Genomic DNA, 22,105 nt, shown 5'->3' on the forward strand with positions numbered 1-22,105 from the left:
AAACAACAAGATTTATAAATATGATTCAATCAGTTTTTTGCCTCTGTTAGAACCAACTACTTCACACAATAATAAGTTCAGGGTGTAATGTCAGTGATAGATTAGTTTCTGAGCTATATTAGCTGTCATGAAGACTTAAGCTTCTAAAGACAGAAATCCTCAAAATACCAACTCTCTCCACACAGAATATTCACCTTGACGCCGCTGAGCTGTCCGTCTCCATCATAATCATAGCGGTACTGAGTGGTGTTGGCGTAGGGCCCGATTTTTAGCTCCCTCTTCACCACTCGTCCCATGCTGTCGTACTGCACTGTCATCCAGTACATAAGTGAACGGAAGATCTCGTACTGGACCTCCTTGATGCGACCGTGGGTGTCGAAATGCTTACTCAGCGTCATGACGGCTGTGGTGATGATCTGATTGATGTCATAGTAAATGACCCCAAACTTTCCAAAGTGCTCCACCTATAGGAGGGACAGAAAAGTTTAGAGAAAAGGTGAGTCCTCGGGCAGCCAAAAAGGTTTTTGTACATCGATGCTCAAAATGATTGAAATAGACAACATTTCTGCACCTTGCCAGAGATCTCATCATATCTGTAGAGGTCAACGGGCAGTGGTGTCTCGCTGATGACTGGCTTCATGCTGGCGATACGGAAGCTGTTGTCGTGGTAGGTGTAGTCGAACCTCGCGTTGACCATTCCCTCCTCACTGAAGCGGTAGATCTGCTTGTCTATAAGCGGGCCCATTTTACGATAGCGGATGGTGCATGAAAAGCCCCCGCTCTGCAGATTGACCATCTTCAGCACACCAGCTGTCTCATCGTAGCCGAAAGTGACAGCAGTGCTGTCGTACACAATCTCTGACAACTTGGCCAGCTTGCCGTACTTGTAGAGGACACGGCGGCCGGTGCCCAGGTAATGTGTGGCCTGGGGCCTGCCATCCTCACTGAAGTCATGGATAATGGAGGCGTTGCTCTCTGGGGGGTTGTAGGTGTTGCGGATGTAGCCCACTGACACGTGTGTGAACATGGTGTGGCGAGCTACGCTGGGCATGGTGACAGCTGTGACCCGACCTGAGGCGTCAAACTCAAAGACGTACTGTCTTTGGCTCTGCAGGAGCAGCACCATGGACTGGAAGCGAAGACAGAGTCAAAATATGGATTAGTATAATAGCATTATGAACGGGTGACTTGCCTCCTGTGAAATAGGACCAGGAGTAATTTGCTCTCAGCTGAAAAATTTGAATCTTCATAACCATGAAAATGATGTATTATATTACTCACTTCTACAGTCCAAATTACTATTCATTCTTGCAATTTCCTTGTCTTGGTGAGATTTCATTCTTAGATGACAGTGTTAGTGATAAATGGACTTACTTTGTCAAGGTAGCTGTAGCTCCACACCTTCCCATCCACAAAAGAACGAGACAGGATGCGTCCCTGGGGGTCAAACTCTGTCCTCTCACTCATGCTCCCCCTCTGCAGCCCAACAAGCTGTCCGGTGGTAGAATAGGACACATTCACCACTGCCAGACTGCTGCTGGGCAACCACATAGCCGGCCGGCCCTGAGCGTCATACATGATACGCAGCGTGAACTTGCGGTGATCGTCGTAAATCTTCTCTGTGCGTGTGTTGCGGTCGAAGTCAATTGAGAGGAGGTTGCGGCCATGAGCCTAAAAAAAGGGCAAAGTGGAGAGGTTAATTTGACATATTTCTGAGCTTTACTTGATGCTGAAATGTAAGGGCTGTTAAATATCTAGATTTAAATGACTCACCCTTAGCTTCCTGCCAAACACGGTGACCTTTCCCTTGGTCTGCTCCTTGCGCAGACGCCACTCAATGGAGTTGAGGCCATTGTCTGTTGGCAGGGTGATGTTCCTGCGACCAATCGTAGGGCTGACAGAACCTGCCAGGATGTGGGGCTCAGTGTGGAAGCTGATGCCCATTCCATTGGCGTACATCACTCTCAGGGTCCCGTTGTTGCACAGCTGGTAACTGTTCCTTACCTGGTCTATAGAGGGAGACAAGTGAACATACTGTAAGACAGGCAAAGCACGAAGTCAAGGATTGCATTAATTTCCTGTCTACTTCGGAATTAATGTCAAACCCAAATCCCAGCAAATCTATTAACCAAAGCATTAGGTTGGGATCAGACATAGTGAGGGAAATAGTGCTGAGCTCAGGAAACAAAAATCCTGCAAGCATTGAAAAGTATTCTTTAGTTAGGAAGGTCAATTTCTAAGTTAACTGGCCTGCAAATATCAGTGTAATAGAAATGATAGCAGCTGGCTGAAATTTCACCCTTAGAAAAAGGAAATTGAGAATTGCCAATCCACTATTCTTTGTTTCAGTTTTTTTTTTTAAAATGATGACACGAAAGTTTTTAACTTTCTGTCTGACATCACATGATTTTGTGCTCTCATTTAAGTTCAGTCAGATTCTCTAAGCTCTGTGCTTATCTTCTTATAACTTTGTATGATTTTTCCTTCACAACCTTATTCAGCCTCACAGCATTTTTCATTGGGTTCAAGGGAAAAAAAAAGACAGAAGCATTTGACTATTTGGATCCTATCCCTACTCCTCCTACTCCTTCTATGGGACATGGCTGACTGCAGCTAAAGAGAGTACTGGAGTAAAGGCTATGTTAACAGACCCAAATGTTTCCATAACATTAAAAATGCATACTCAACCTGCCTATCAGAGACAATCACAGCTAATTTGAGTGAATGCTCACTTCTGTCAACACGCCTACCAACATCTGACAAATGTTCCAGGAAAGGAGTTACTGATGCCTGAAACTGGCGCATCAAGGAAAACACATTTTAAGCAGGTGGTGTATGTTCTGCTCTACTAAAACAAAGCTAACTAGAAGTGGAAAAATTTGTCAGTGAGAAAGAGATCATGCCTTGAAAATATTTGTGCCTGATTCGACTGAATCTTATTCTTACAAAATAATCTGAATGAAAACTGACATCTCTCTTCTATCTCTGCATCTCTACAGTGTAATGATTCACTCTCAAACACAAGAATGGAAACAGATAAGCCCCTGCCTAATGCTGAGGCTAAAATTTCCCTCTGGTGTCTGAAAACAGGCGTCTTAATCACAAAAAAAATGATTAAACGTATGATAAAATTGTTTTCAGCTCAGAGATATCTGACAGACGCAGAGGGTGTGTGTGTGGTGGTGGTGGGGGATCTTTTTATTTCATTTACAAAAAGGTGAGGGGATCAGATGGTGTCTCCCTTTGAAGCCCCACCATAAATGACAGTAATCCATAAGGCCAATTTGTAATAAAGCTCCAGGCACATTTTAACAATGCCTCAAATAGACAAGTGAAGCCTTTTCCACTGACTTGGCAGCAACAGCCTTTAGATAAATCTTCTCTGCTCTCTCTGTCTGAACAACCTCGTAATATAACAGAAGTGAGGGAGAGACAGAGAGAGAGAGAGAGAGAGAGAGAGAGAGAGAAATGAGAGCTGGAGGGCCAGGAGAATTCACTGTGCAGGAGTTAATGAAGAGAGCGAGAAAGAGCGGAAGAGAGGGAGATGGTTAAGTGAGTATGTCAGCAGAGAGCTGTGCTGAAACCCACACAGTGCAGTGGAAACCTTAAATGACTTACAGCTCTGTGAACATCTCTCGCAGGTGGATCACTGAATACATCTACAGCTTATTCTCTCTGAGACCTTTGGACTTAAACAGCCTGCAGTCTGAATTCATACTTCTTGTCATGCCATTCGCTCTGGTCAGAGGAAGAGAGATAAGTATTCTCCTTCTTCTTCCTCTCTAAACAGACCAAATAAGCTAAGGGATCATGGGAACTGGCTGAGAGCTGTATGTTGGTGCTTGTGTGATTCTGTGCGTGTGTGTGTGTGTGTATGTGTGTAAGAAGAAAGCTTGAGGGATGAGGAGGATTCACTCTACATGAGTTAATGAATTTTGCTGTGATGATATTCAAAAGCAGGATGATCCCAGTTGGGATTAACAACTATATATTGGTAATTTTACTCCATGAGAGGGAGAGAGAAAGAAGGCTGAACATAGGGAGTAGGGAAGGAAAATGATCTCCTGGTCTGTGCACATAACTGAATGAAAATTACAAGACTTTCAATTAGAGTCATCACCACAGTGTTTGTGAATACTAAGATTAATTAGTTCTAGAGTTTGTGTGTGTCTCTTTAAAGCATTGATACAATATGAACAGGCTCATCTTTATCTACTCAAAGTATCACTAATGAACAACATTCATATTAAATTCTGAATTGTACTGCCTTGTGTTGATGATGACTTGAGCTCAGCATTTGTCCACCTCTGTGCCACATAAAAATTACATTAAAAATTCATGACCAGCTCGTTTCCTACTGTATGTCCTGTACGTATGTGCTGAGTGTGTCTCTACCTTGCACGACGGTGTACGAGGCTTCCACAGAGGACAGGTTGGTGATGACGGTGACATCGTCGTCTCTGCTGGAGCTCTCGATGTCGATGTTGATGGAGCGCTCAATCTCGCGGTGGAGGCTTGTCACCATGCCTGTGGGATATGTCACGTTGGTCAGGCGGCCCTCGCTGTCGTATCTGGGAGACGGGAGATTGCAGTCACGGTGATTTGCAGGAGAAGCGCATGTATATATGCTACACACACACACACAGCAATGTGCCAGAGAGGAACATAACAGGACATCTTACAGGAATTGTTGTTTTAAAAACTAACATTGGGGGGCAGCAGTATACTGTGTGAAGAAAACAGGGAATGCAACAGAACATGATGAGCAAAGCTTGTGAAATTCATTCATTTAGATACATAGAAAAGTGGTTGAAATATACAGACACATTCAGACACCTTGTCCACTATCACACACACTCACTGGTAAAAGGTGGTCCATCCAGTCTCATCAGCTTTGGTGGCCAGGAGGCCTGTGTTGCCACTGTAGCCCATCAGAGCCACTTCCTGGCCCAGGGCCGACACGCTACGCAGCCCCCCAGTGGGGTCAAGTCCCAGAGTCACCACTTGATTCTCTGGCAGCAGCACCAGTCTGAGCAGGCCGGCTCCTCCTCCTTGGCCCAGGCCTTCCCTCCTCACCTTAACTGTATTGTTGCAGTTGTCCACCAGTATGGCCAGCTCTCCGTCGGGACCATAGGTGAAGTTGTAAAGCGGCTCCCCAGTCACAAGGCTAATTGTCTGGATGTGAAGCCCCTCCCCATTGAAGACATATAGCTCCTGTTCCCTCGGCGATGCAACCTCATACTGCGCGCCCCCAGATCCTCCGTATCCCACGCTTGAGACGGCAGGGCCGGGTCGATTGGCTCGCACAGCTCTGATGCGTATGTTGTTGAGGTCTGCGATGAAAAGTGTCCCATCAGGGGACACGGCCAAGGAAGTGGGGGAGTTCAAGCCGGCGTCTGGGGCATAACCGTCGTCACCGTAGAAGCAGTTGCAGTTGACATCATTCTTGCAGTCACAGTCGGAGGCGGCACCAGCCAGGAGAGAGATTTCTCCATTAGTGCTCACCTAAGAAAAATGCACAGACAGAAAATGGAAGAGAACAAAGGGTTAATGATCAGATTGAAAAAAGTCACCACTCTATGAAAGAAAATCCATTACCAAAAGCAAAATTCATTTTCAGTTATCAAAACGGAGGACTAGGAAAAAAGGGCCTGAATTGAATGTAGTGTCTGGAGATCTGAAACAATCTCAGAATATCTTTAAAAAAAAAAAACACCCACACAGCCTATCCAGCTGTGCTGTCTGTTTTGCAAGCCAAGAAAATAACGTTAAACTAACAAATTCACTCTAAAACAACCAGACATTCAGACAAATGTGTACAATATGTCTCCTTCTCATACCTGTCTAACTCGGTTGATCTTTTTCTCATCTGTCTCAGCGATGTAGAGGATGCCGGTGTGGGACAGGGCGATGGCTGTGGCGCTCTCTAGGGCAGAATGGATGGCCAGCTTACTGAGGCTGTAGTCGATCCCCGGCACTTGGCAATGCATCGGCCGACCCGCTATGATGCTCACCTGTAAGGCAACAAAAGAGAAGTCATACATCCACGATCAGAACAGTAATAATTCCACAAATGTGTAGAGATGTTAGCATTGGTTAGCTACTGAAATAGTGCAGATAACACTTAACTAAAGTCCAGAAAGCAGAACATTCCTTGAGCTAATTAATCAGTAATGTTGCCACCACTGCAAAACTTTTAGCATGACAAAACTATGTTAGAATTTGAACTTTTACTTCTAAGTTGGCTTGACAGAGCCTAATTGGGATAAAATCCTGTCAAAACCCTATGGTGAGTACCCACTGTAAGGGGTTTTGCAGTGGTGATCCAGCCTTGTGGTACAGACCTGGTGGTTCTCAGTGATGCGTAGGATGACATTATTTTCCAGGACATATAGAGAGTTGTCCATGGGGTTCACTGCTAAGTCCGTAGGCCACTCCAAACGCACCTGGTAGGCAGATAGAAGAAGTTTTACATGAGATTATATCCATGCTGATGGAGGCGTTTTGAAAGGATGCCAAGGCTCAGACAAGTCTCCTCTTCATTTTTTTAAGTGACTGCAGTCCGCTCTCTCTTTTGATCCATCCATTTATCCACGGACACTTTAATCCTTCCCTAAATCAGTCTCTCCCTGACCCCCCTGGCTGGCTGCTGTCCACACAATCATCATAGCTCAGCACTCATGGGGTTGTTAGGCCATCATCTATCACGCCATCACCTCTTGTCTCTTCTTCACTTCCACCTAACTCTCTTACCTGGCTGACGTCCATGCTGGTGTCACAGCTCAGTGGCCGTACAGCAGTCAGATCGTTGGCCCCCAGCAGAGTGGAGATGATGCCGTTCTGGTCCACCTTACGGATCATGGTGGCATCCACAAAGTACATCAGCCCATTTTTATCCACTGCGATACCTGTCAAAGCGGAGATGAACACCATGAATGACGACTCATAATTCATAACAGTGCGGGCAACCCATCGACATTTTAAGTCAATTAAACTTCACTCTTTCCACTGACTGAGAACATATAGCAGCCCTGACAAGCTGAATTGCTCAATGCTTCATCGAATGAGAGGGAAGAAAGTGATGGAGCGGGTACTGAACTGTTAGGGAAGTGTTAGTTTTGGGATGAGTCATCGGGATGTGGAGCTGAGCTGATGCTCCTCCAAGAGGACAGGTAGACTGCAAACTGATTTTTTTTTTTTTTTTTTAAAGAAAAAGCGCTGACTCCACTTTCCTCCTTGGTGTCCCCTCCCTGCATTTGTTTTTGTTACCCCCACCTTTCTGCTTTTCATTTGTTTCTTTCCTCTCTCTTTCTATCATTTACCAGCGGTGCAGTGTCAGCCTTGCCGGTCTAACAGGCAGCAGGAATTCAGACAGGTGTGTTTGTTCTAGGCAACTGTGCCCCAAAATAACTTCTAGATGCACTGAGATACACAACAACAGATGGAGGATACAGCGAAGGGCACAGAGTAATGAGAGAGAGAGAAAGAGAAAGGGAGAGAAAGACAGAGGAGAAACAGGCAGAGAGAGGGCAAGCTGATGTGCGCTGGCTGGCTTTGCCTGTGTGACAGGTAAGTGTATCAGTGGTTCATTCTCTTCTCCTCTACCTCTCCCATCGTCGCTCACAAACATCATCTCAACACACCCACGCACACATACTGTATATATACTAACATCTACGGTTCCACATGTGCACACGCTTGTGTCACTGACGGGAAATGTGACAGTGTGACATCCTTGACAGTTTGGTGTCACAATGTTCTAAGATCCAATAATCCACAAAAATAATTCCATTAATAAGTTTAACATTAACCTGGTTTATAACCTCCTTCTGTCCCTGTCCTGCTTTAGTTGAGTCACATGATGAGTCACATGATGAAAAAAAAAAAAAAAAGATATTCTGATCAAGAAAAATTTAAAGCACCTATAATTTACATGTGTTGTGCACTGAACTGCAGCTCATGATCTACTGTATGTCTAAGTCCGCCTGAGAAAACACCTCTCAAGAAATGAAAATAATGAAAACCACTACCCTCCAGTTATCTTCATTCATCATTTGATTACATGAAAAACTGAAGAATGAACTCAAACACAATAAATTAACATAATAGCGGTTCTGTAATCATGACTAAGTACATAGTTTATAGACCCGTCTGGCCTCATTGCACTTCCTCTCTGTGGCTCACCTTTGGGGCTCATAAGCGTAGCTTCAGTGGCTTTGCCGCCGTCGCCGCAGCGTTCATCAAAGGGCAAGCACTGCTCTCCTGTCCCAGCCACAACCTCAGCATTGTCCGACAGCAGCCGGCCACCAGTTAATGAGCGAACGCGGTAAATTCGTCGGGAGTTGGTGTCTGAGATGAACAATGCCCCAGATACTGGATCCACCGCCAGGAAGTACTTATGGGTTGGATTATTACTGCGGGGACAGAAAAAGAAAAAGATTGTAATGTCAGTGAATAGCTTGGTTTTATATTTTGGATGACGGCGGATTCAAGTACGTTCTCTATTGTTGCTGGAATGTTCACTCAAAACTTTGAATCTATCATTATGAGCATCTTACCTGTGTCTGAAATCTTTGTTCCTTCAAAGGAGTGAGTGAGATAAAAGCACAAAAAAAACCAAATGTTAATTCACACAGTCTGTAGAGAGCAGCCTACAGAGAGACACACAAAGCTGCCTGTGGTGTGAACAGCAAAATTTAAACATAGGTAAAAACACCCTGGAGAAATTGTATCTGGCGCAGTGTATAAGTCTGCTTCAATCTTGTCATCCCCAGTGTCTCACCTCTTTTGTTTTTTTTTTTATTCCAGAGAGGATGCAATCCTACATGTCTATGTACTGCAAACAACTCATCTTTTTGCCTTCTTACTCTCATCTAATCAGCTTTTCTTTTTTCTATTACTATTTCTCCTGCAACCTCAAAAAAAATTACTTTTCTTTCCTCACCTTTCCTCTCCATAATTGATTTTTACCTTAATTCCAGGATGCCAGTTGTGTTCATAGATGGGTAGACCCTGCGTACAAAGTTGAGGTCCCCGACATAGAGGCTGCCATCGATGCCCATGGCCAAGGCCACTGGTGCCAGCAGCTTGTTGCCGTCTGCCAGGCCGTTACAGCTGGGGCAGGAGATACTGCGCCTGCGGCCGTTTCCCATGATACTGGTGATTACTGGGGGCTGCTCGGTCACAAATATGTTCTCCCCGCTTCCTTTATGAAGGATGCCTGGACAGGAGAGAGGACAGAAAAGACAGAGAGAAGCATAGGTAGATTTTTTTTTTCAGTTAAAGGATCTTTGATGCAGCAGAAGCTGGTGGATTATATATTTTGTTATAAAGTAAAATGCACAAGGATTAAAAAAAAGCAGTTTACTGACATACAGTATGTTTATGTGTGTGTTCTGTCTACCAGTCTTTCATGAACAGCTGATGTTAGTGACCTTCTATCATTCTAGCATAATATCAGTCTTTATGGTGGCTAAGTAAGTTGAACAGTGTAGCAGTGCACTACTTCCAGGAAAAAAACAAACATTAGTCTACTGTGTAGCTGTGATGTGGACAAAGGAGGTGAGACTCCCTGCCGCTACACTAATGGCTGCTGCTGATTGGTCGGTACACATGTTTACTAAGTAGATCTGGCGTGAGTGGATGCGTGAGTCAAACTAGGTGAGACAACACAAGCTCTTCCTGTGAAAATCCTCACTGACAGGTAAAAAGAGACGCCTGGCAACTCCATGCGAAACACAAGAAGCTTAGTGTGGGCTACACCCATCCCAAGACAATAGCAAGTTTAGTGAGATATACAGTACTGTAAACCTGCTACAAATGGGGAAATGGCTAAATATAAACCAGAGGGAAAATGAAGAAAAACTGTCCGTGCAGATTTATATGCATATGTGTGTATTCATACCACTGCGTGTGTTGAGTATATGGTGTTTGTTGAGTGACCAGCCGCCCAGATTGGTGGGATCCAGTTCATAGCCTTGCAGGATAGCTGTCCTCTTCTCCCACAGAATGAGACTGGCACAGGACTCATACTCATAGCCCACCGACACTGCATGTAGGAAAAGTTTGGGGGGACATAGGGAAACAAAGAGAGGTCAGACACATAAAGAATGATGAAATAAGACCAGAGAATACAAAACATGTAAAAAAAAAATTAGAATAAACTAAAATAACTTCTTCAAAACATAACCTCCTAAGTTAATTTAAGTTGTGATACGTGCGATACACAGAGAAGCTAGTTAGCACCTGTACCAAAACCTGCACTAACACCTAACTAACACTCTCACATGCTGCTAAATCAATTAAAAACCTTGTTAATTGGACAGATTGCCCAGTGGGCCTTTCAAACCTACAGGCCACACCGGTTGCCAGAGAGAAAACTCTGCTGGTGGAAACATTATGCACCAATCGTGCACATGTCAACAGTCTCAGACGATAAATGATGATAAATATACAAGTATGGACAGTGTGTTGAGATGAGGTGGATATGTCGAGAATACTCTGAGTGTCTTTGAGTGCCTGTATGTATTGTATGTGTGCATGCGTGTGTGTGTGCTGTTGTGTTCCCACTTGTTAAAAGGAAAAGTGTGTTAACACATCAACTCCAACATGAATCACAGCTGGAGTGCTATTGCCAGCACCTTTTTAGCTTTACTGCAAACAATATTGTAGCATACCTGCACCGGTATCCACTGTTAGTAAAACATAACCTGATATTAAACCACGTAGATGCTTTACATTCTTTGGGAAATGTAAGATTACGGTTACTTTAGAGAATTTTTGAGTGTCTGTAATTTCCCAAACAGTATGCTCCTTATGATTTTAGTCCACACAGAAGCCCCAGATGTCCACTGCATCTGTGGCCTGACAACAGCGTTTGGTTGACAGCATCTGTGAGCGACTGTGACAGCAGAATGTAATAGCACTGAGGCTCCCCTGGACTCCTGCTTGCTGCTCCAGTAGCTACTGCTAACTTGCCCTGATGGCTAATAACCCTTCACCACAGTTACGGCTGGATGGCTGAACCACACACAGCCCCAGTGAAAAATAGACACATGAAAAAAAAAAGCCCTTAACTGTGGCTGTACCGCGTAGTGAATGGAGGCTGGGTTTCTGGGTGTATAATCTCTCCTTCAAGCTCCCTAATTAGCACTCTCCCCCTCTGTCATAGCCAGTGCTCCCTTACTGGCAAAGTTTCTAATCTACTCAATGAGTGCAGGGTTAGAAAAATAAAGCCCTTCTCCCTGGATGAAACTCACCAACAGCCTCAGAAAGCCCGTAGACTCTCTGTCCATATGCATCAGTCTTATCCCAAATATAAGTGTAGGCCAGGTTGGGTGAGGCGTGGAACCACTTCTGGAAGAGGTGGCCCTCCACCGCTACCATCAGGTGAACCTTCAGCAGGCCCATAGACACCACGGCTGGGGTCATGGTCACCTTGAGCAGGGAGCGGTAACCCTGGGTCCTGGAGCTTAGGTAGCACAGCTTTAGACTTGTGCCAGGCACCTCGATCTGCTCATGCAGCACCTGGAAGACAAAGAGAGGAGATGACAGGAAAGAGGGATTAGGGGGGATTAGAGAGAGAGGGAGTAATGGGGGTCACGCTTCCACTGACGGCTGAAGGACAAAAAGGGGAAAAAAACAATAGAAGAAATAAAGAAATAGAGAAAGCGGGAGCAAATGGGGGGGGAAAACTATGGAAGCGAAAGGAGAAAGAGAGCTACAAAAGATGGGCATACAGGAAAGTGGGTAGAGCGCGAGGGAACCAGAAGGAAGATTAGCCGGCTGCCAGAGGTCAGTGGTACTGCACCTGTGTCTCCGGTATGATGGGTTTCTCCCCTGGCTTGGAGCTGAAGAAGGAGGAGAGAGGGGATGCAATCACAAGAGGGTCAGGCCTGACGAAGCCGCTCAGGTCACAGCCAGGGATCGTGTTCTCTTCTGTCTTAAGCACCAGAGTGTCCATAGCATAAAACTGGCTCCAGGGCAGCCACACGGTGCGCTCCTGGCTCAGGAAGGGGGCACGCTCGAACCGCAGAGTCAGTGATGCACCACCGTTAGCTATCAGGTCAAACCTGGAGAGGTTTGCAAGAAGAGGATGGGTATGAGGTACAGATGGGGAGTGCTGTGGTGGATGGACTCATACACTGTCAGTGTTTCTCTTCTTCTAATATAACATTTATTCCACTGCTTTAGGTGGAAAAAAAATAACAACAAAAAAATACCTGAAATAAACACATTATATCATTTTCTATACATGTCTAGACAGTCAGTCTAGACATCAGTGAAATGTCTGAAATATGAATAACACAATGTTAGAACACTGGTCTCAGAACAGAAGTGATTTTATTAGACGTTCTCCTTTAACCTTTTGTCACCAATTATGGTTAACATCTGTGGGTTAATGATTAGTGTAGATATAGGTCACATACACATGTTTGTAATTTCTCATGGCAAATAGCAAGAGATTGTGGAACTGCTGAGGCCAAGAGCCTCTAACAACTGGAAGAAAATAGCCCTCATCAAGACTAAACAAGGTCAGGCACGGACATCAGAGCATGTTCATTCAAGTCGCAAGTCTGTGAAACGGGCGAGCAACTGCCCCTGAAATACAAGGTCAATTATTATTATGTTACTCGAAGTTCAGATGTTTCAGCGTCAGCTTGGCCTAACTAGAAGGAAAATACTGCAAAGGAACGGTTGATAAAACTGCAGGGGAGGAGAAAAGTGTTTAAAGACCTGAGACAAGAAACACAGAAGCTGCACATTTAATGAGTGGAGGTCAGTGTGAAGAACCGATGAATCCAAAGTTGAAATAACATGTTATGGACGTCAGCCAGACTTAAATCCATAATATAACATGTAGAGGAAAAATTCAAGAGAAGAGTCAAATTAAAGCAGCCCATGAGGCTCTAAAACTTTCCCCAAAGGAAACTTGAATTCCTGAAGAAGAAATAGAAAGTCATGTCAGGTGAGTTAACCAAATGTGTTTGGAAAGTGGCTATTAAAGCAAAGGATGGTTTAAAAAGATTTCAAGGCTGTTAAGTTCTTTAATATTTTTGGTTTCACATATTGTTACACATATACATGTTTGTTTGTTTTTTTGTTTTTTTACATTTTTGACCCTTTTGGTTAGCCGACAGTAGAGGCAATGAGGAAACAAAAGGGTACGACACGTAACAAAAGGTCCCCTGCTGGATGGTTCCTGTTTGGTTATATGGTATGTGCTACCAGAGCGCTGTATTTTTTAATGGAAGTTCAATATTATTTAAAATTATATGACATGACATTAAAGATGATCAATTATGAAAACAAGCTGAGTTTCCACCAGTTGTTCTATGACTGGAACTCTTTGTTGCATTTTGTAGTTTTCATATTTCCTTGCATAGTTTTTCCTTTGTTTTTTTTTAATCATTTACATAAATACATCTTCACTTAAGAGACTGTAGTGTTTCAATTCTCAGTTGTGTTGTTCTGGCTAAATACATTTACTCTGCTCTTATTTAAAACGTTCTTCCTCACTGTATCTAATTATTTGCGGCTGCAACAGCCAAGTTTCCTCATGGGATCATTAAGGTTTTCTAATCTAATCTGGGATCATTAAGGTTTTCTAATCTAATCTAATCTAATCTAATCTAATCTAATCTAATCTAATCTAATCTAATCTAATCTAATCTAATCTAATCCAATCCAATCCAATCATAGAGCCAATGTGGTGAGGTAGTTTCAGAGTTTTCAGCAAGGAGTGCTGGGTAGCTGTTGTACATACATTCCATCCTGCCGTGTCAGCGTGTATCCGTAGTGGGGGTAGTTGACAAAAGACACGTTCACCCCCACCAGAGGGGTTCCATCTGTAGTCAACACCTGACCCCGGATTAGAGATGCCAAACTGGAAGAAGACAGAAGAGACAGAGTGAGGCAGGGATAGTCAATCTATCAGCCCAATCTTTCTAACCATCAATCATCTGGTTTGATTAATCTCTCCATCTTTCAATCATCCAATTTGCCTGTTCATTTATTGCTCTGGTCTTCCACCACTCATTAATTAGAAACAATCAGCAACCCCGCCATCTAGATTAGCTCACGTCAATCATGTAAACAAGCCATGACAGTGCAGATGGATATGTGTGTATGTTTACCGTGTGTATGTGTATGTGTTTGTAAGAACTGCCACGCATAGAATAACATTTAAACATTTCAGGGTATCGTCATTTTGATAAGTTATTTCTTTGAGACTGTCTGATGTTCGCATGTGTAAATGTGTGCAGACAGGATTCAGCACCATGGACAGCGCTTCAAAGCCCAACTCAATCTGTGGAGGATCTCGTCCTAGCTTGCCCTTGTCTCTTGCTTTTGTTAGCATCTTGGCAAGCTCAACAAACCCTTTCTGAAGTTTATTTAATATTTGTGCATCATATAGATGTCAAACCTTCAAAGTAGCAGCAAGGTGATGGTATTCTCTAAAATGCAACTTCACAGGCTTGTAGAATCATTTTTTAAACATTATAGGTCAACTCGATGAAAACACAACATACTCTATACCTAAATAATTAAAATTAAATACATTTTCAAGTTCTTATCCTGTGCTCCTGAGTTACTGTATCTGCTATCTTTAGGTATGTGTCCAAAAAGGAATTTTTGAGTATTTTTATATGAGAATATATGAACTTTTCTTCTTTCTGTGAAATCTGAAAAGACTATTGTTGACTCATCCTGGACTAGGAGGCATAGCTCCAAATAATCAGGGTCATGGACATAAATAATGTGTGATCGTATGCCTGAGTTTGCACTGTGTCTCCCAGCCTTACCTGGAGTTGAACGGGTTTTCCCCAGGGATGATATGGGTGCTGTCCCGTCCCACAAGCATCTTGACGCGGTCGTAGAAGGAGCGCACGCGGGGCTGGGACGTCGGGCTCTGCTGGATGACTAGCAGAGGGTCCCGGGAGCCCCGACACAGTGGACTGTTCTGACAGGGGCTCTGGATGCAGCAGTCTGGGTCCATACAGTCTGTTAGTCCATCTGAGAGAGATAGGAAAGAGCAATAATGAGGTGGTGGTGTAAGAGCAGTGCGGAATGCAAAAAAAGCAATCACTACTTCTTCCATTCTTGATTTAATATTTTGATAATCTTTGTTTCTTTCACCAGAGAAAGTTTAATTTTGTCATCCCCAGTGAGGGCTCTTCTCAAGACCTTTATCTTAATTCTATTTCTTGTTTTAATTCATTATATTTCTTCTTCTTCTATTTCTGTCGTCCTTTATTCCCTCCACAAGCAATTTTTTTTTTCTTTTTTGCAAGTGGAATTCTGCATTTATAGCAGCTCTACCCCCAAAATTTCTCCTGCTCCCTCCAATTCACCTCCTTCATTGTCCTTGTTGTCAGCACAGGAGGTCTCCATGGCAACACTGCAGCCCGGGCCCCTCCAGCCTGTCTGGCATTCGCAATGCCAACTCTGCTGTCCCATGGTGCACTGGCCATTCCCGTTACACAAGTTAGGACAGCCGTCTGGGTGGAGAGGACACGAGGAGAGACGGGGAGGGAGGTGAGGAGGAAAGTAAAGGGGAGGGATGATGGGAGAGAAGCAGGGTGATGCTTTTCTGTTTTATCATCAATGATACCAAATGAACACACACACACACACACACACAAGGTCTTACACGCACACACACATGCTCACATGGTTATGATAGACCAATGAGTCTCACTCAATTTAATAACCACATGGTAGCATACTGTACGTATTGACTGTTCAAGAATCAATTTAATTCAGCGGGTCAATTTCCATGCACACCTTCCCATCAAACACAAATGTCTCTCCACCTTTTGGATGGCTGCTAACGTGTGTGTATGTGTGAACAGAAGTGGATAGATCGCTTGATTCACTTACTTGATAGAACCCCACCCGATCATCACTCTCTCTTTCTTTCTCTCTCGCTCTTACTTATGATTCAGTGTAGGTAATGGGATTCTGATGGCCTGAGAGTAATGCTTTCTCATGAGAGAATGAGATTATGTTCGACGGAGTATGTGCGTGCGTGTGTGTGTGTATGTGTGTGTTTGGGTGGTGGCAGTCTATGAACTAATAAACCTGCATTTTGGTTTATACAAAAAAGCACCTACCATCTAAGGCCCTGGAGTCAAGTAAGTTTCATAACTAGCATAGCAAGGCCACCCTCAACTCAAGAGTGACTTTAAGGCAGAGAAAAGCAGATATTTAAAGACAGTCTGGATGAGGAAATTTTGCAGTTACAGAGGGCCAAGACATTTCTGCCAAAGTAACATTATCTGGTAACTTTTGATTGCTTGTACCATATGGTACAGAAAAGGGAATACTTCAATATTTATTTGTTTTATATGAAGCTGAAGGCAGCAGCTGGTTAGCTTAACTAAGCATAAAGAATGCAAACAGAGAGAACAGATAGTCATGTAAAACACATTATAGACACATTATACTGAGTCCCATTTGTTAAATCTGTAAGAAAAAGTGTAAAAATGACCATTCGTGGATTTAAGGGGGGGTTATGTGCTTAACTATTTCTTGGCTTCTTGTCTACAGGCTAGCTGTTTCCCCATTTTTGGTCTTTGGGCTAAATTAGCCTAAGCCAATCGTCTGTCATACTGGATGGACAATGATGAGAGTGATGTCAGTCTTCTCATCTAACTAGTGCTGCAACTAATGATTATTTTTTATTATTAATTCATTTATGATTTATCCATGAATCATTTGGTCAATAAAACTAATAGTGAAGTCCAAGGTGACGCCCTCAACTTTCTTATTTTGTCCAACCAACAGTCCACAACAGTAAGAAAGGCAACAAATTCTCATATTTGAAAGCCTTGAACTTGCAAACATTTTGCATTTTTGCTTGAAAAATTTAAATTTTAACAATGATTTGATTATCAAAATAGTTGCTGATTAATTTTCTGTCCACCAAATATATCAATTAACTGACTAAATTGATTAATGATGCTTATTGGCTTTAAACAAGATTTAACAAAATGTCAAGCTATTCCCCCTATATTAGAGTGATTTTACTAAATTGGAGCCAAACAAGAACAAACCGCTGAACATCAATAAAATCTTTAGATACTTTTGTTTCTGAAAGCTCAGTATATCTTTTGTATTCCAGTTGATAATTTGCAGCATGGTGAAACAATGTATCCCATTTACGTCTTTTTCAAAATGTTATGCAAAAAGCCTTTAACTCGTGGGCTGTCTTTTTCCCAGATCACTCTAAATCACACCTTTCTAGCTCTAACACAAGACTGTGTTTGCCACATTATAATCTATCAGGCAGAGGGAAAAGGCATGATGACACACAATGACAATGTTTCCTCCAGCAGCACAAAGAGCCCAAAACAAACTTGTCACAGTGATTTCCTCTTCAATAAATATGGGAGTGAGATGCGACATTTTTAAGTCTACCCAGGGGAGATGTAGGCAAAGACAGAGTTGACTGATAAAACAATACATGCATGCACGCAAAGGCACTTACTTACTCACACACATACACACACCCCCAGCACGACACACCCTAGAGATATGACCTGACATTTCCCACTTAGTAGTAGTGTGCAGACACGGAGTGAGAAGGACAAAATAACCCAGTAAGAGATTATGAATATGAAATGCTTTTCATTGAGTCCTGCTCAGTAGATTAATGAACATATTTTCACTCAAGTTGCACTGTAGGATTTTGCCCTCTAACAAATCGCAGCATCAATAAAGCCATGCATTATGAATACAAATAGTGCAATCTAAACCGTGGCAGCAGCTAAATTAACAGGCATTTCACCCCGATTGGCATTTTATCATATGTCTCAACCACCAGGCGATGAGGAAAAGTCGGCAAAGGACTTTGAAAAAGACAGCACGCCATCTTGTTTGAACTCCCGAGAAGAGGGTGCAAGGAGAAGGGGGAGGAGGGGAGGCAGGAGAAGCTTAACCACGTTTTTTTTTTTTTTTTAGCTCAACAAGAGGAATCAAATCAAAGGTTTTTATCTTTAATTATTACCATTTTCTGCATCAGGGGACTGCTCATGATGCTGTATTAACAGTCAGGCTGCAATAGACTGTCCCCGAGTATTGAGCTCAGGGAACAAAGGCAGTTAGCAGTGATTGCCTGTTAAATGGAGTTGCCATTTAAAGCAGCCAAATACTTATGAAGCACCCAGACAGGACAATCCATAGTGGGCATTGATTGGCTTGCCTGGGCAGGCCGGCACGAGGCTCCTCTCTCTTTAATGCCAGGACCCAGTCAATACCCCCTCATACTAACTAGAATAAAGTGGGATTTCAGAAACTATTAAGTCTACCCTCCCAACTAATGTAGTTGGACTCTGATAAAATCCCCTTAAAAAGGAGAAGAAATTGCCTTGGGTTATGGGTCAGCACACACACTCTTGCGTGGTGTGCGGTGTGTGTGGGTGTCGGGCTATATGACTGGATAGAGAAAGATACTGTGTAAGACTCAGAGGAAGGAGCGAGGGACAGACAGAGATAGAGAAAGGGACAGAAAGAATGAGAACAAAGTGCATAAAGAAAGTAAGTCGGGACAAAAAAAAAAAAAAAAAAAAGTTCCACCATTCTCTTCATTCCCCTTGTATCCAGCCGTGTCTGCTCTAAAGGTCATAAAGTAAAGGTCACAGGCATAAATCCAAGACCACGGCTTATAGATGGATCAGATAACACTGCACTTCCTCAGATAACCCACTACTCATCTACTCCTCCTATTGTTAATAAGCTACCTTAAAAATTACATCGATTGCTTTACCCCGCATGTTCTTTGACCTGTATCTCTGTATCCGTTTGGCTCCATCTGTTCTTCTTCGCTATCCCTCTCGCTCTCTTTTGCTCCCTCTTTAACCCTGCGCTTTACCTTTTCTTTCCCGGGCTGGCTCTTCATAAAACAATGAGAGCTATTCCATTAAGCGTAGAGGGTGAGAGGACACTCTCAACGGTGCTCCGGGGACCTGTACTGTCAGGCAATCTGTGCTGCTCTGTGTAACCACACAGAGGTTCAGCTGCGGGCCTATCTATTAAGCATTATTGCTGTGCATGAGACGACTCATCCCCGACCTGCTCTCTCTCTCTCTCTTCTCTGTTTGCAGTGATGTCTTAACATTAGTCATGATTCTGTTTATCTCTTGGTGATCTGACTAAACTGTTCGGTTGTTCTTTTTTTTTTTTTTTCTTGGCTCAGGTTGGAGCGGGCGGGTTTGAAGAAAAGATAGAAATTCTGGAATTAATACTGTATGCTTGTTGAGTCACATGCACACACACACACACACTCTAACACGCACACATATGCACGCAAAATAAATGTATTAGCCAGTCTACCATGGCTGCGACTGTTGCCACAAATACCCAAAATGTAAACACACACACACTCTGTATTTTTTTTTTTGACACCGCATTAAGGCCTCGCATCAGTGGCCTATGAAATTCACCAATTACCTCAAAAGTTCTTTACGGCTTTCATCATTTTCTCCTCGTGTGAAGCAGCTGTTTACACCATACATGACTAGAATACCTGAGTAGAGTTATGTGTTTGTGTTTTTCAAATTTCACATTAGAAATAGGGAGAAGAACACGCTCACACGCATGCACATCCACACTTTCACAGCACAGCCCCTCGACACTGCTGATACCACACTAGGCTCTACGATACCCCACAACACATCTAGGCTCAATGACAGCTAAACCCTGCTGTAGCGCACTACTGTAAAACGGGAGTGCGCTACATGTAGGGAGTTATCATTGAGGCTGGCACCCTAATCTACGGACAGATAGCACCACAGAGTCTACAGAGCCAAGCCAGGCCAAAACCCACAAATGCAGCAGCTAGCTTCTACCACCACAGGCTAAGAAACAAAACACCAGAGTCAGATACGGTACCTGCTTTGTCAACCATGCTCCCATGGTCTGCAGTGGGAGAAAACGTGCAAAAGGTAAGAGATGGGGAGAGTATTTTTTTTTTTTTTTTTTTTTTTTTAATAAATGCAAGCAACATCATGCAGAGCTGAAATGAACAACAGGCAAGCTAACACTGAGAGTGTCTGGTGCTAGTGAAGTGTGCTTTGCGCCAAGCTGAGGCCTGACAACTCTTTCATCTTGGGCTGATGCTGCAGTCAAAGCTGCCCTACTTTCTGATGGGGGAAATGGGGAGATCATAAACTGTTATTCCCCTGTGCTTATGTATGTGTTGGAGTGCGTGTGTGTGTATGCATATACATGTGTTGGTATTTTTGTGTTTTGATGTTTGTTTGTGTGTGTATCAGATAGCAATCACAGTGCTTGTGCTGACAGGGAAACGAGACTTTGTGTCTCAAAACACTGTGGGTGAATCAAAGGAATCTGGCACTCATCCATCCAAAGTGACAGTGATGTCAATATGAGACAGTGATTGACATAAAACAGAATCACACTCACATACTAGCACAACTGTGTGCACACAACACACACACACACATGCATACACACACGCGCGCACACACACAATGTGAGAGATATTTTTGATCACAGTGAGGTGAAAAGTTTTACCTTTCATCACATAACTTTGGTGTTTCAAAGGCCGTAGAAACTAAGACTCCTGGGGTCTGCAGTTGACAGGCAACTTAAATACAGCTAAATCTTGCTCTTTTGTAATCCTCCCACTCCCACTTCTAAGTTGTCTGCTCCTCTCCTCTCTGTTCGCCCACCTCCTTCGTCAGCCCCCCTCTTCAATTCCCTATGGTCTTTTCTTTTTCCTCCACTTCTCATTTCCACATTCCTTTAACAAAGTGGAAAGGAGCTGCCAGTGTAGTCTGAGTGGGTGCTGGTGTTTCCGTGAGCACCCACGTGTTGACGCACATCAAACACATGCGCACACACACACACACACACCCACACACGAATACGCAGGTGTGCTTACCGATGGTGCAGTGCTCTCCGTTCCAGCCCTGGTGACACTGGCACTTCCCGTCTTTGCAGGTTCCGTGTTTGATGCAGAGCGGGTTGCACACACGCTGGTCGCAGCCTGCGCCGGTCCAGCCCTCCTCACAGCGACAAGCTCCGCCCATGCACACTCCATGGGTCCCGCAGTCGACTGAACACACCTCTGGAGGAGGAGAGAAAGATTTAGGACATTATTTTTGGACTTAGAAGTTTGATTTAAAAGGTGGTGTTTTTTTTGTAGGTTTCTGTTTGTCATGTGTACATATGGTGATTTGCAGGTTAGAGGATATCAAGATGTGCAAAATCTGGTTTAAAAGTTCAGCTTTTTAGATGTATAGGTTACTTAGTTATACCGATTGTTTTAAGCTAAATCAAACATATTTTCTGTGTTTCTGTAATGTAAAGAATTTTCTAATTAACTAACGAACCAACCTGAAAATGAAAGTGTTAATATGTAACCAAGATGTCTAAAAACGTTCACTATCCAACCAAATTAATAGTTTTAACCTGCAAACCACACAATCACTGCTGTGTCTGACTTCATGTGACAGTGAGTAGCGATGTCAAATCACCCCTGCAAGTGCAAGAGCTCCAAAGCTGCGCAACAAAAACAATCAAATCCGCATTACAATAAATACAACACTCCACCACGCACCCTCAGTTAAAATCAGTGATTATAGCTTTGTGAAGACAGCGTTTATTTCCTGAGCCTCCATTACAGTCTCTGTTTAAAGGCTCAGATGTTGCAGGCAGCGGTGGCGCATGCGGTGAGATGTGACAATTCCGCTCATGTGCTCCCGACCCCCGGTGTGCTGGGAATGTAGTTCGTACAGATGTTTTGATACACACTTGCTGAGGCATCCTGCAGCGTGGAACAATGTTGTCTTTATTAAAGTTAAGCATTGCTTCTCTTATAACAAACGCTGGAGCTCTGTTTGTGATCCTGAGACGGGAGGTGTTGCAGGCTGGTTGCTGTCTCTCCTACTGTAGCCTACAATGGTAGCTGAACGGCTTTATTTTATTGAAATACATAACCACACAAGTTCAGTATTTTAAAAAGCATTTAAACAAGACCTCCTCTTACAACCAATCTCCTTTTTTACTCCATTCAGTGGTGCACCTAGATGTAGGAATTATGAGACTTATTCACAGGAAATGACTCCAGGAGCCTTTA

General features: G+C 43.4%; 1 protein-coding gene across 8 annotated transcripts in view; it reads right to left on the reverse strand.

Moving 5' to 3' along the window:
• The window catches only part of tenm2a (teneurin transmembrane protein 2a), a 207,608-nt gene that overhangs the window by 4,361 nt on the left and 181,142 nt on the right, over window positions 1-22,105 (reverse strand). For all 8 annotated transcript variants that reach the window (XM_067598778.1, XM_067598779.1, XM_067598777.1 and 5 more), the window contains 19 exons: window positions 20,909-21,094; window positions 15,354-15,500; window positions 14,805-15,015; window positions 13,766-13,885; window positions 11,810-12,071; window positions 11,259-11,526; window positions 9,905-10,048; window positions 8,971-9,220; window positions 8,559-8,579; window positions 8,185-8,414; window positions 6,754-6,908; window positions 6,345-6,446; window positions 5,841-6,014; window positions 4,862-5,505; window positions 4,396-4,571; window positions 1,774-2,009; window positions 1,375-1,671; window positions 572-1,129; window positions 195-464 (listed from right to left, as the gene is read on the reverse strand). In XM_067598778.1, coding sequence (XP_067454879.1) covers window positions 195-464; window positions 572-1,129; window positions 1,375-1,671; window positions 1,774-2,009; window positions 4,396-4,571; window positions 4,862-5,505; window positions 5,841-6,014; window positions 6,345-6,446; window positions 6,754-6,908; window positions 8,185-8,414; window positions 8,559-8,579; window positions 8,971-9,220; window positions 9,905-10,048; window positions 11,259-11,526; window positions 11,810-12,071; window positions 13,766-13,885; window positions 14,805-15,015; window positions 15,354-15,500; window positions 20,909-21,094 — 4,451 coding nt within the window. The remainder of the gene's footprint in view (window positions 1-194; window positions 465-571; window positions 1,130-1,374; window positions 1,672-1,773; window positions 2,010-4,395; window positions 4,572-4,861; window positions 5,506-5,840; window positions 6,015-6,344; window positions 6,447-6,753; window positions 6,909-8,184; window positions 8,415-8,558; window positions 8,580-8,970; window positions 9,221-9,904; window positions 10,049-11,258; window positions 11,527-11,809; window positions 12,072-13,765; window positions 13,886-14,804; window positions 15,016-15,353; window positions 15,501-20,908; window positions 21,095-22,105) is intronic.

This window comes from Thunnus thynnus, chromosome 9 (assembly GCF_963924715.1).
Source record: "Thunnus thynnus chromosome 9, fThuThy2.1, whole genome shotgun sequence".
Taxonomy (NCBI): domain Eukaryota; kingdom Metazoa; phylum Chordata; class Actinopteri; order Scombriformes; family Scombridae; genus Thunnus; species Thunnus thynnus.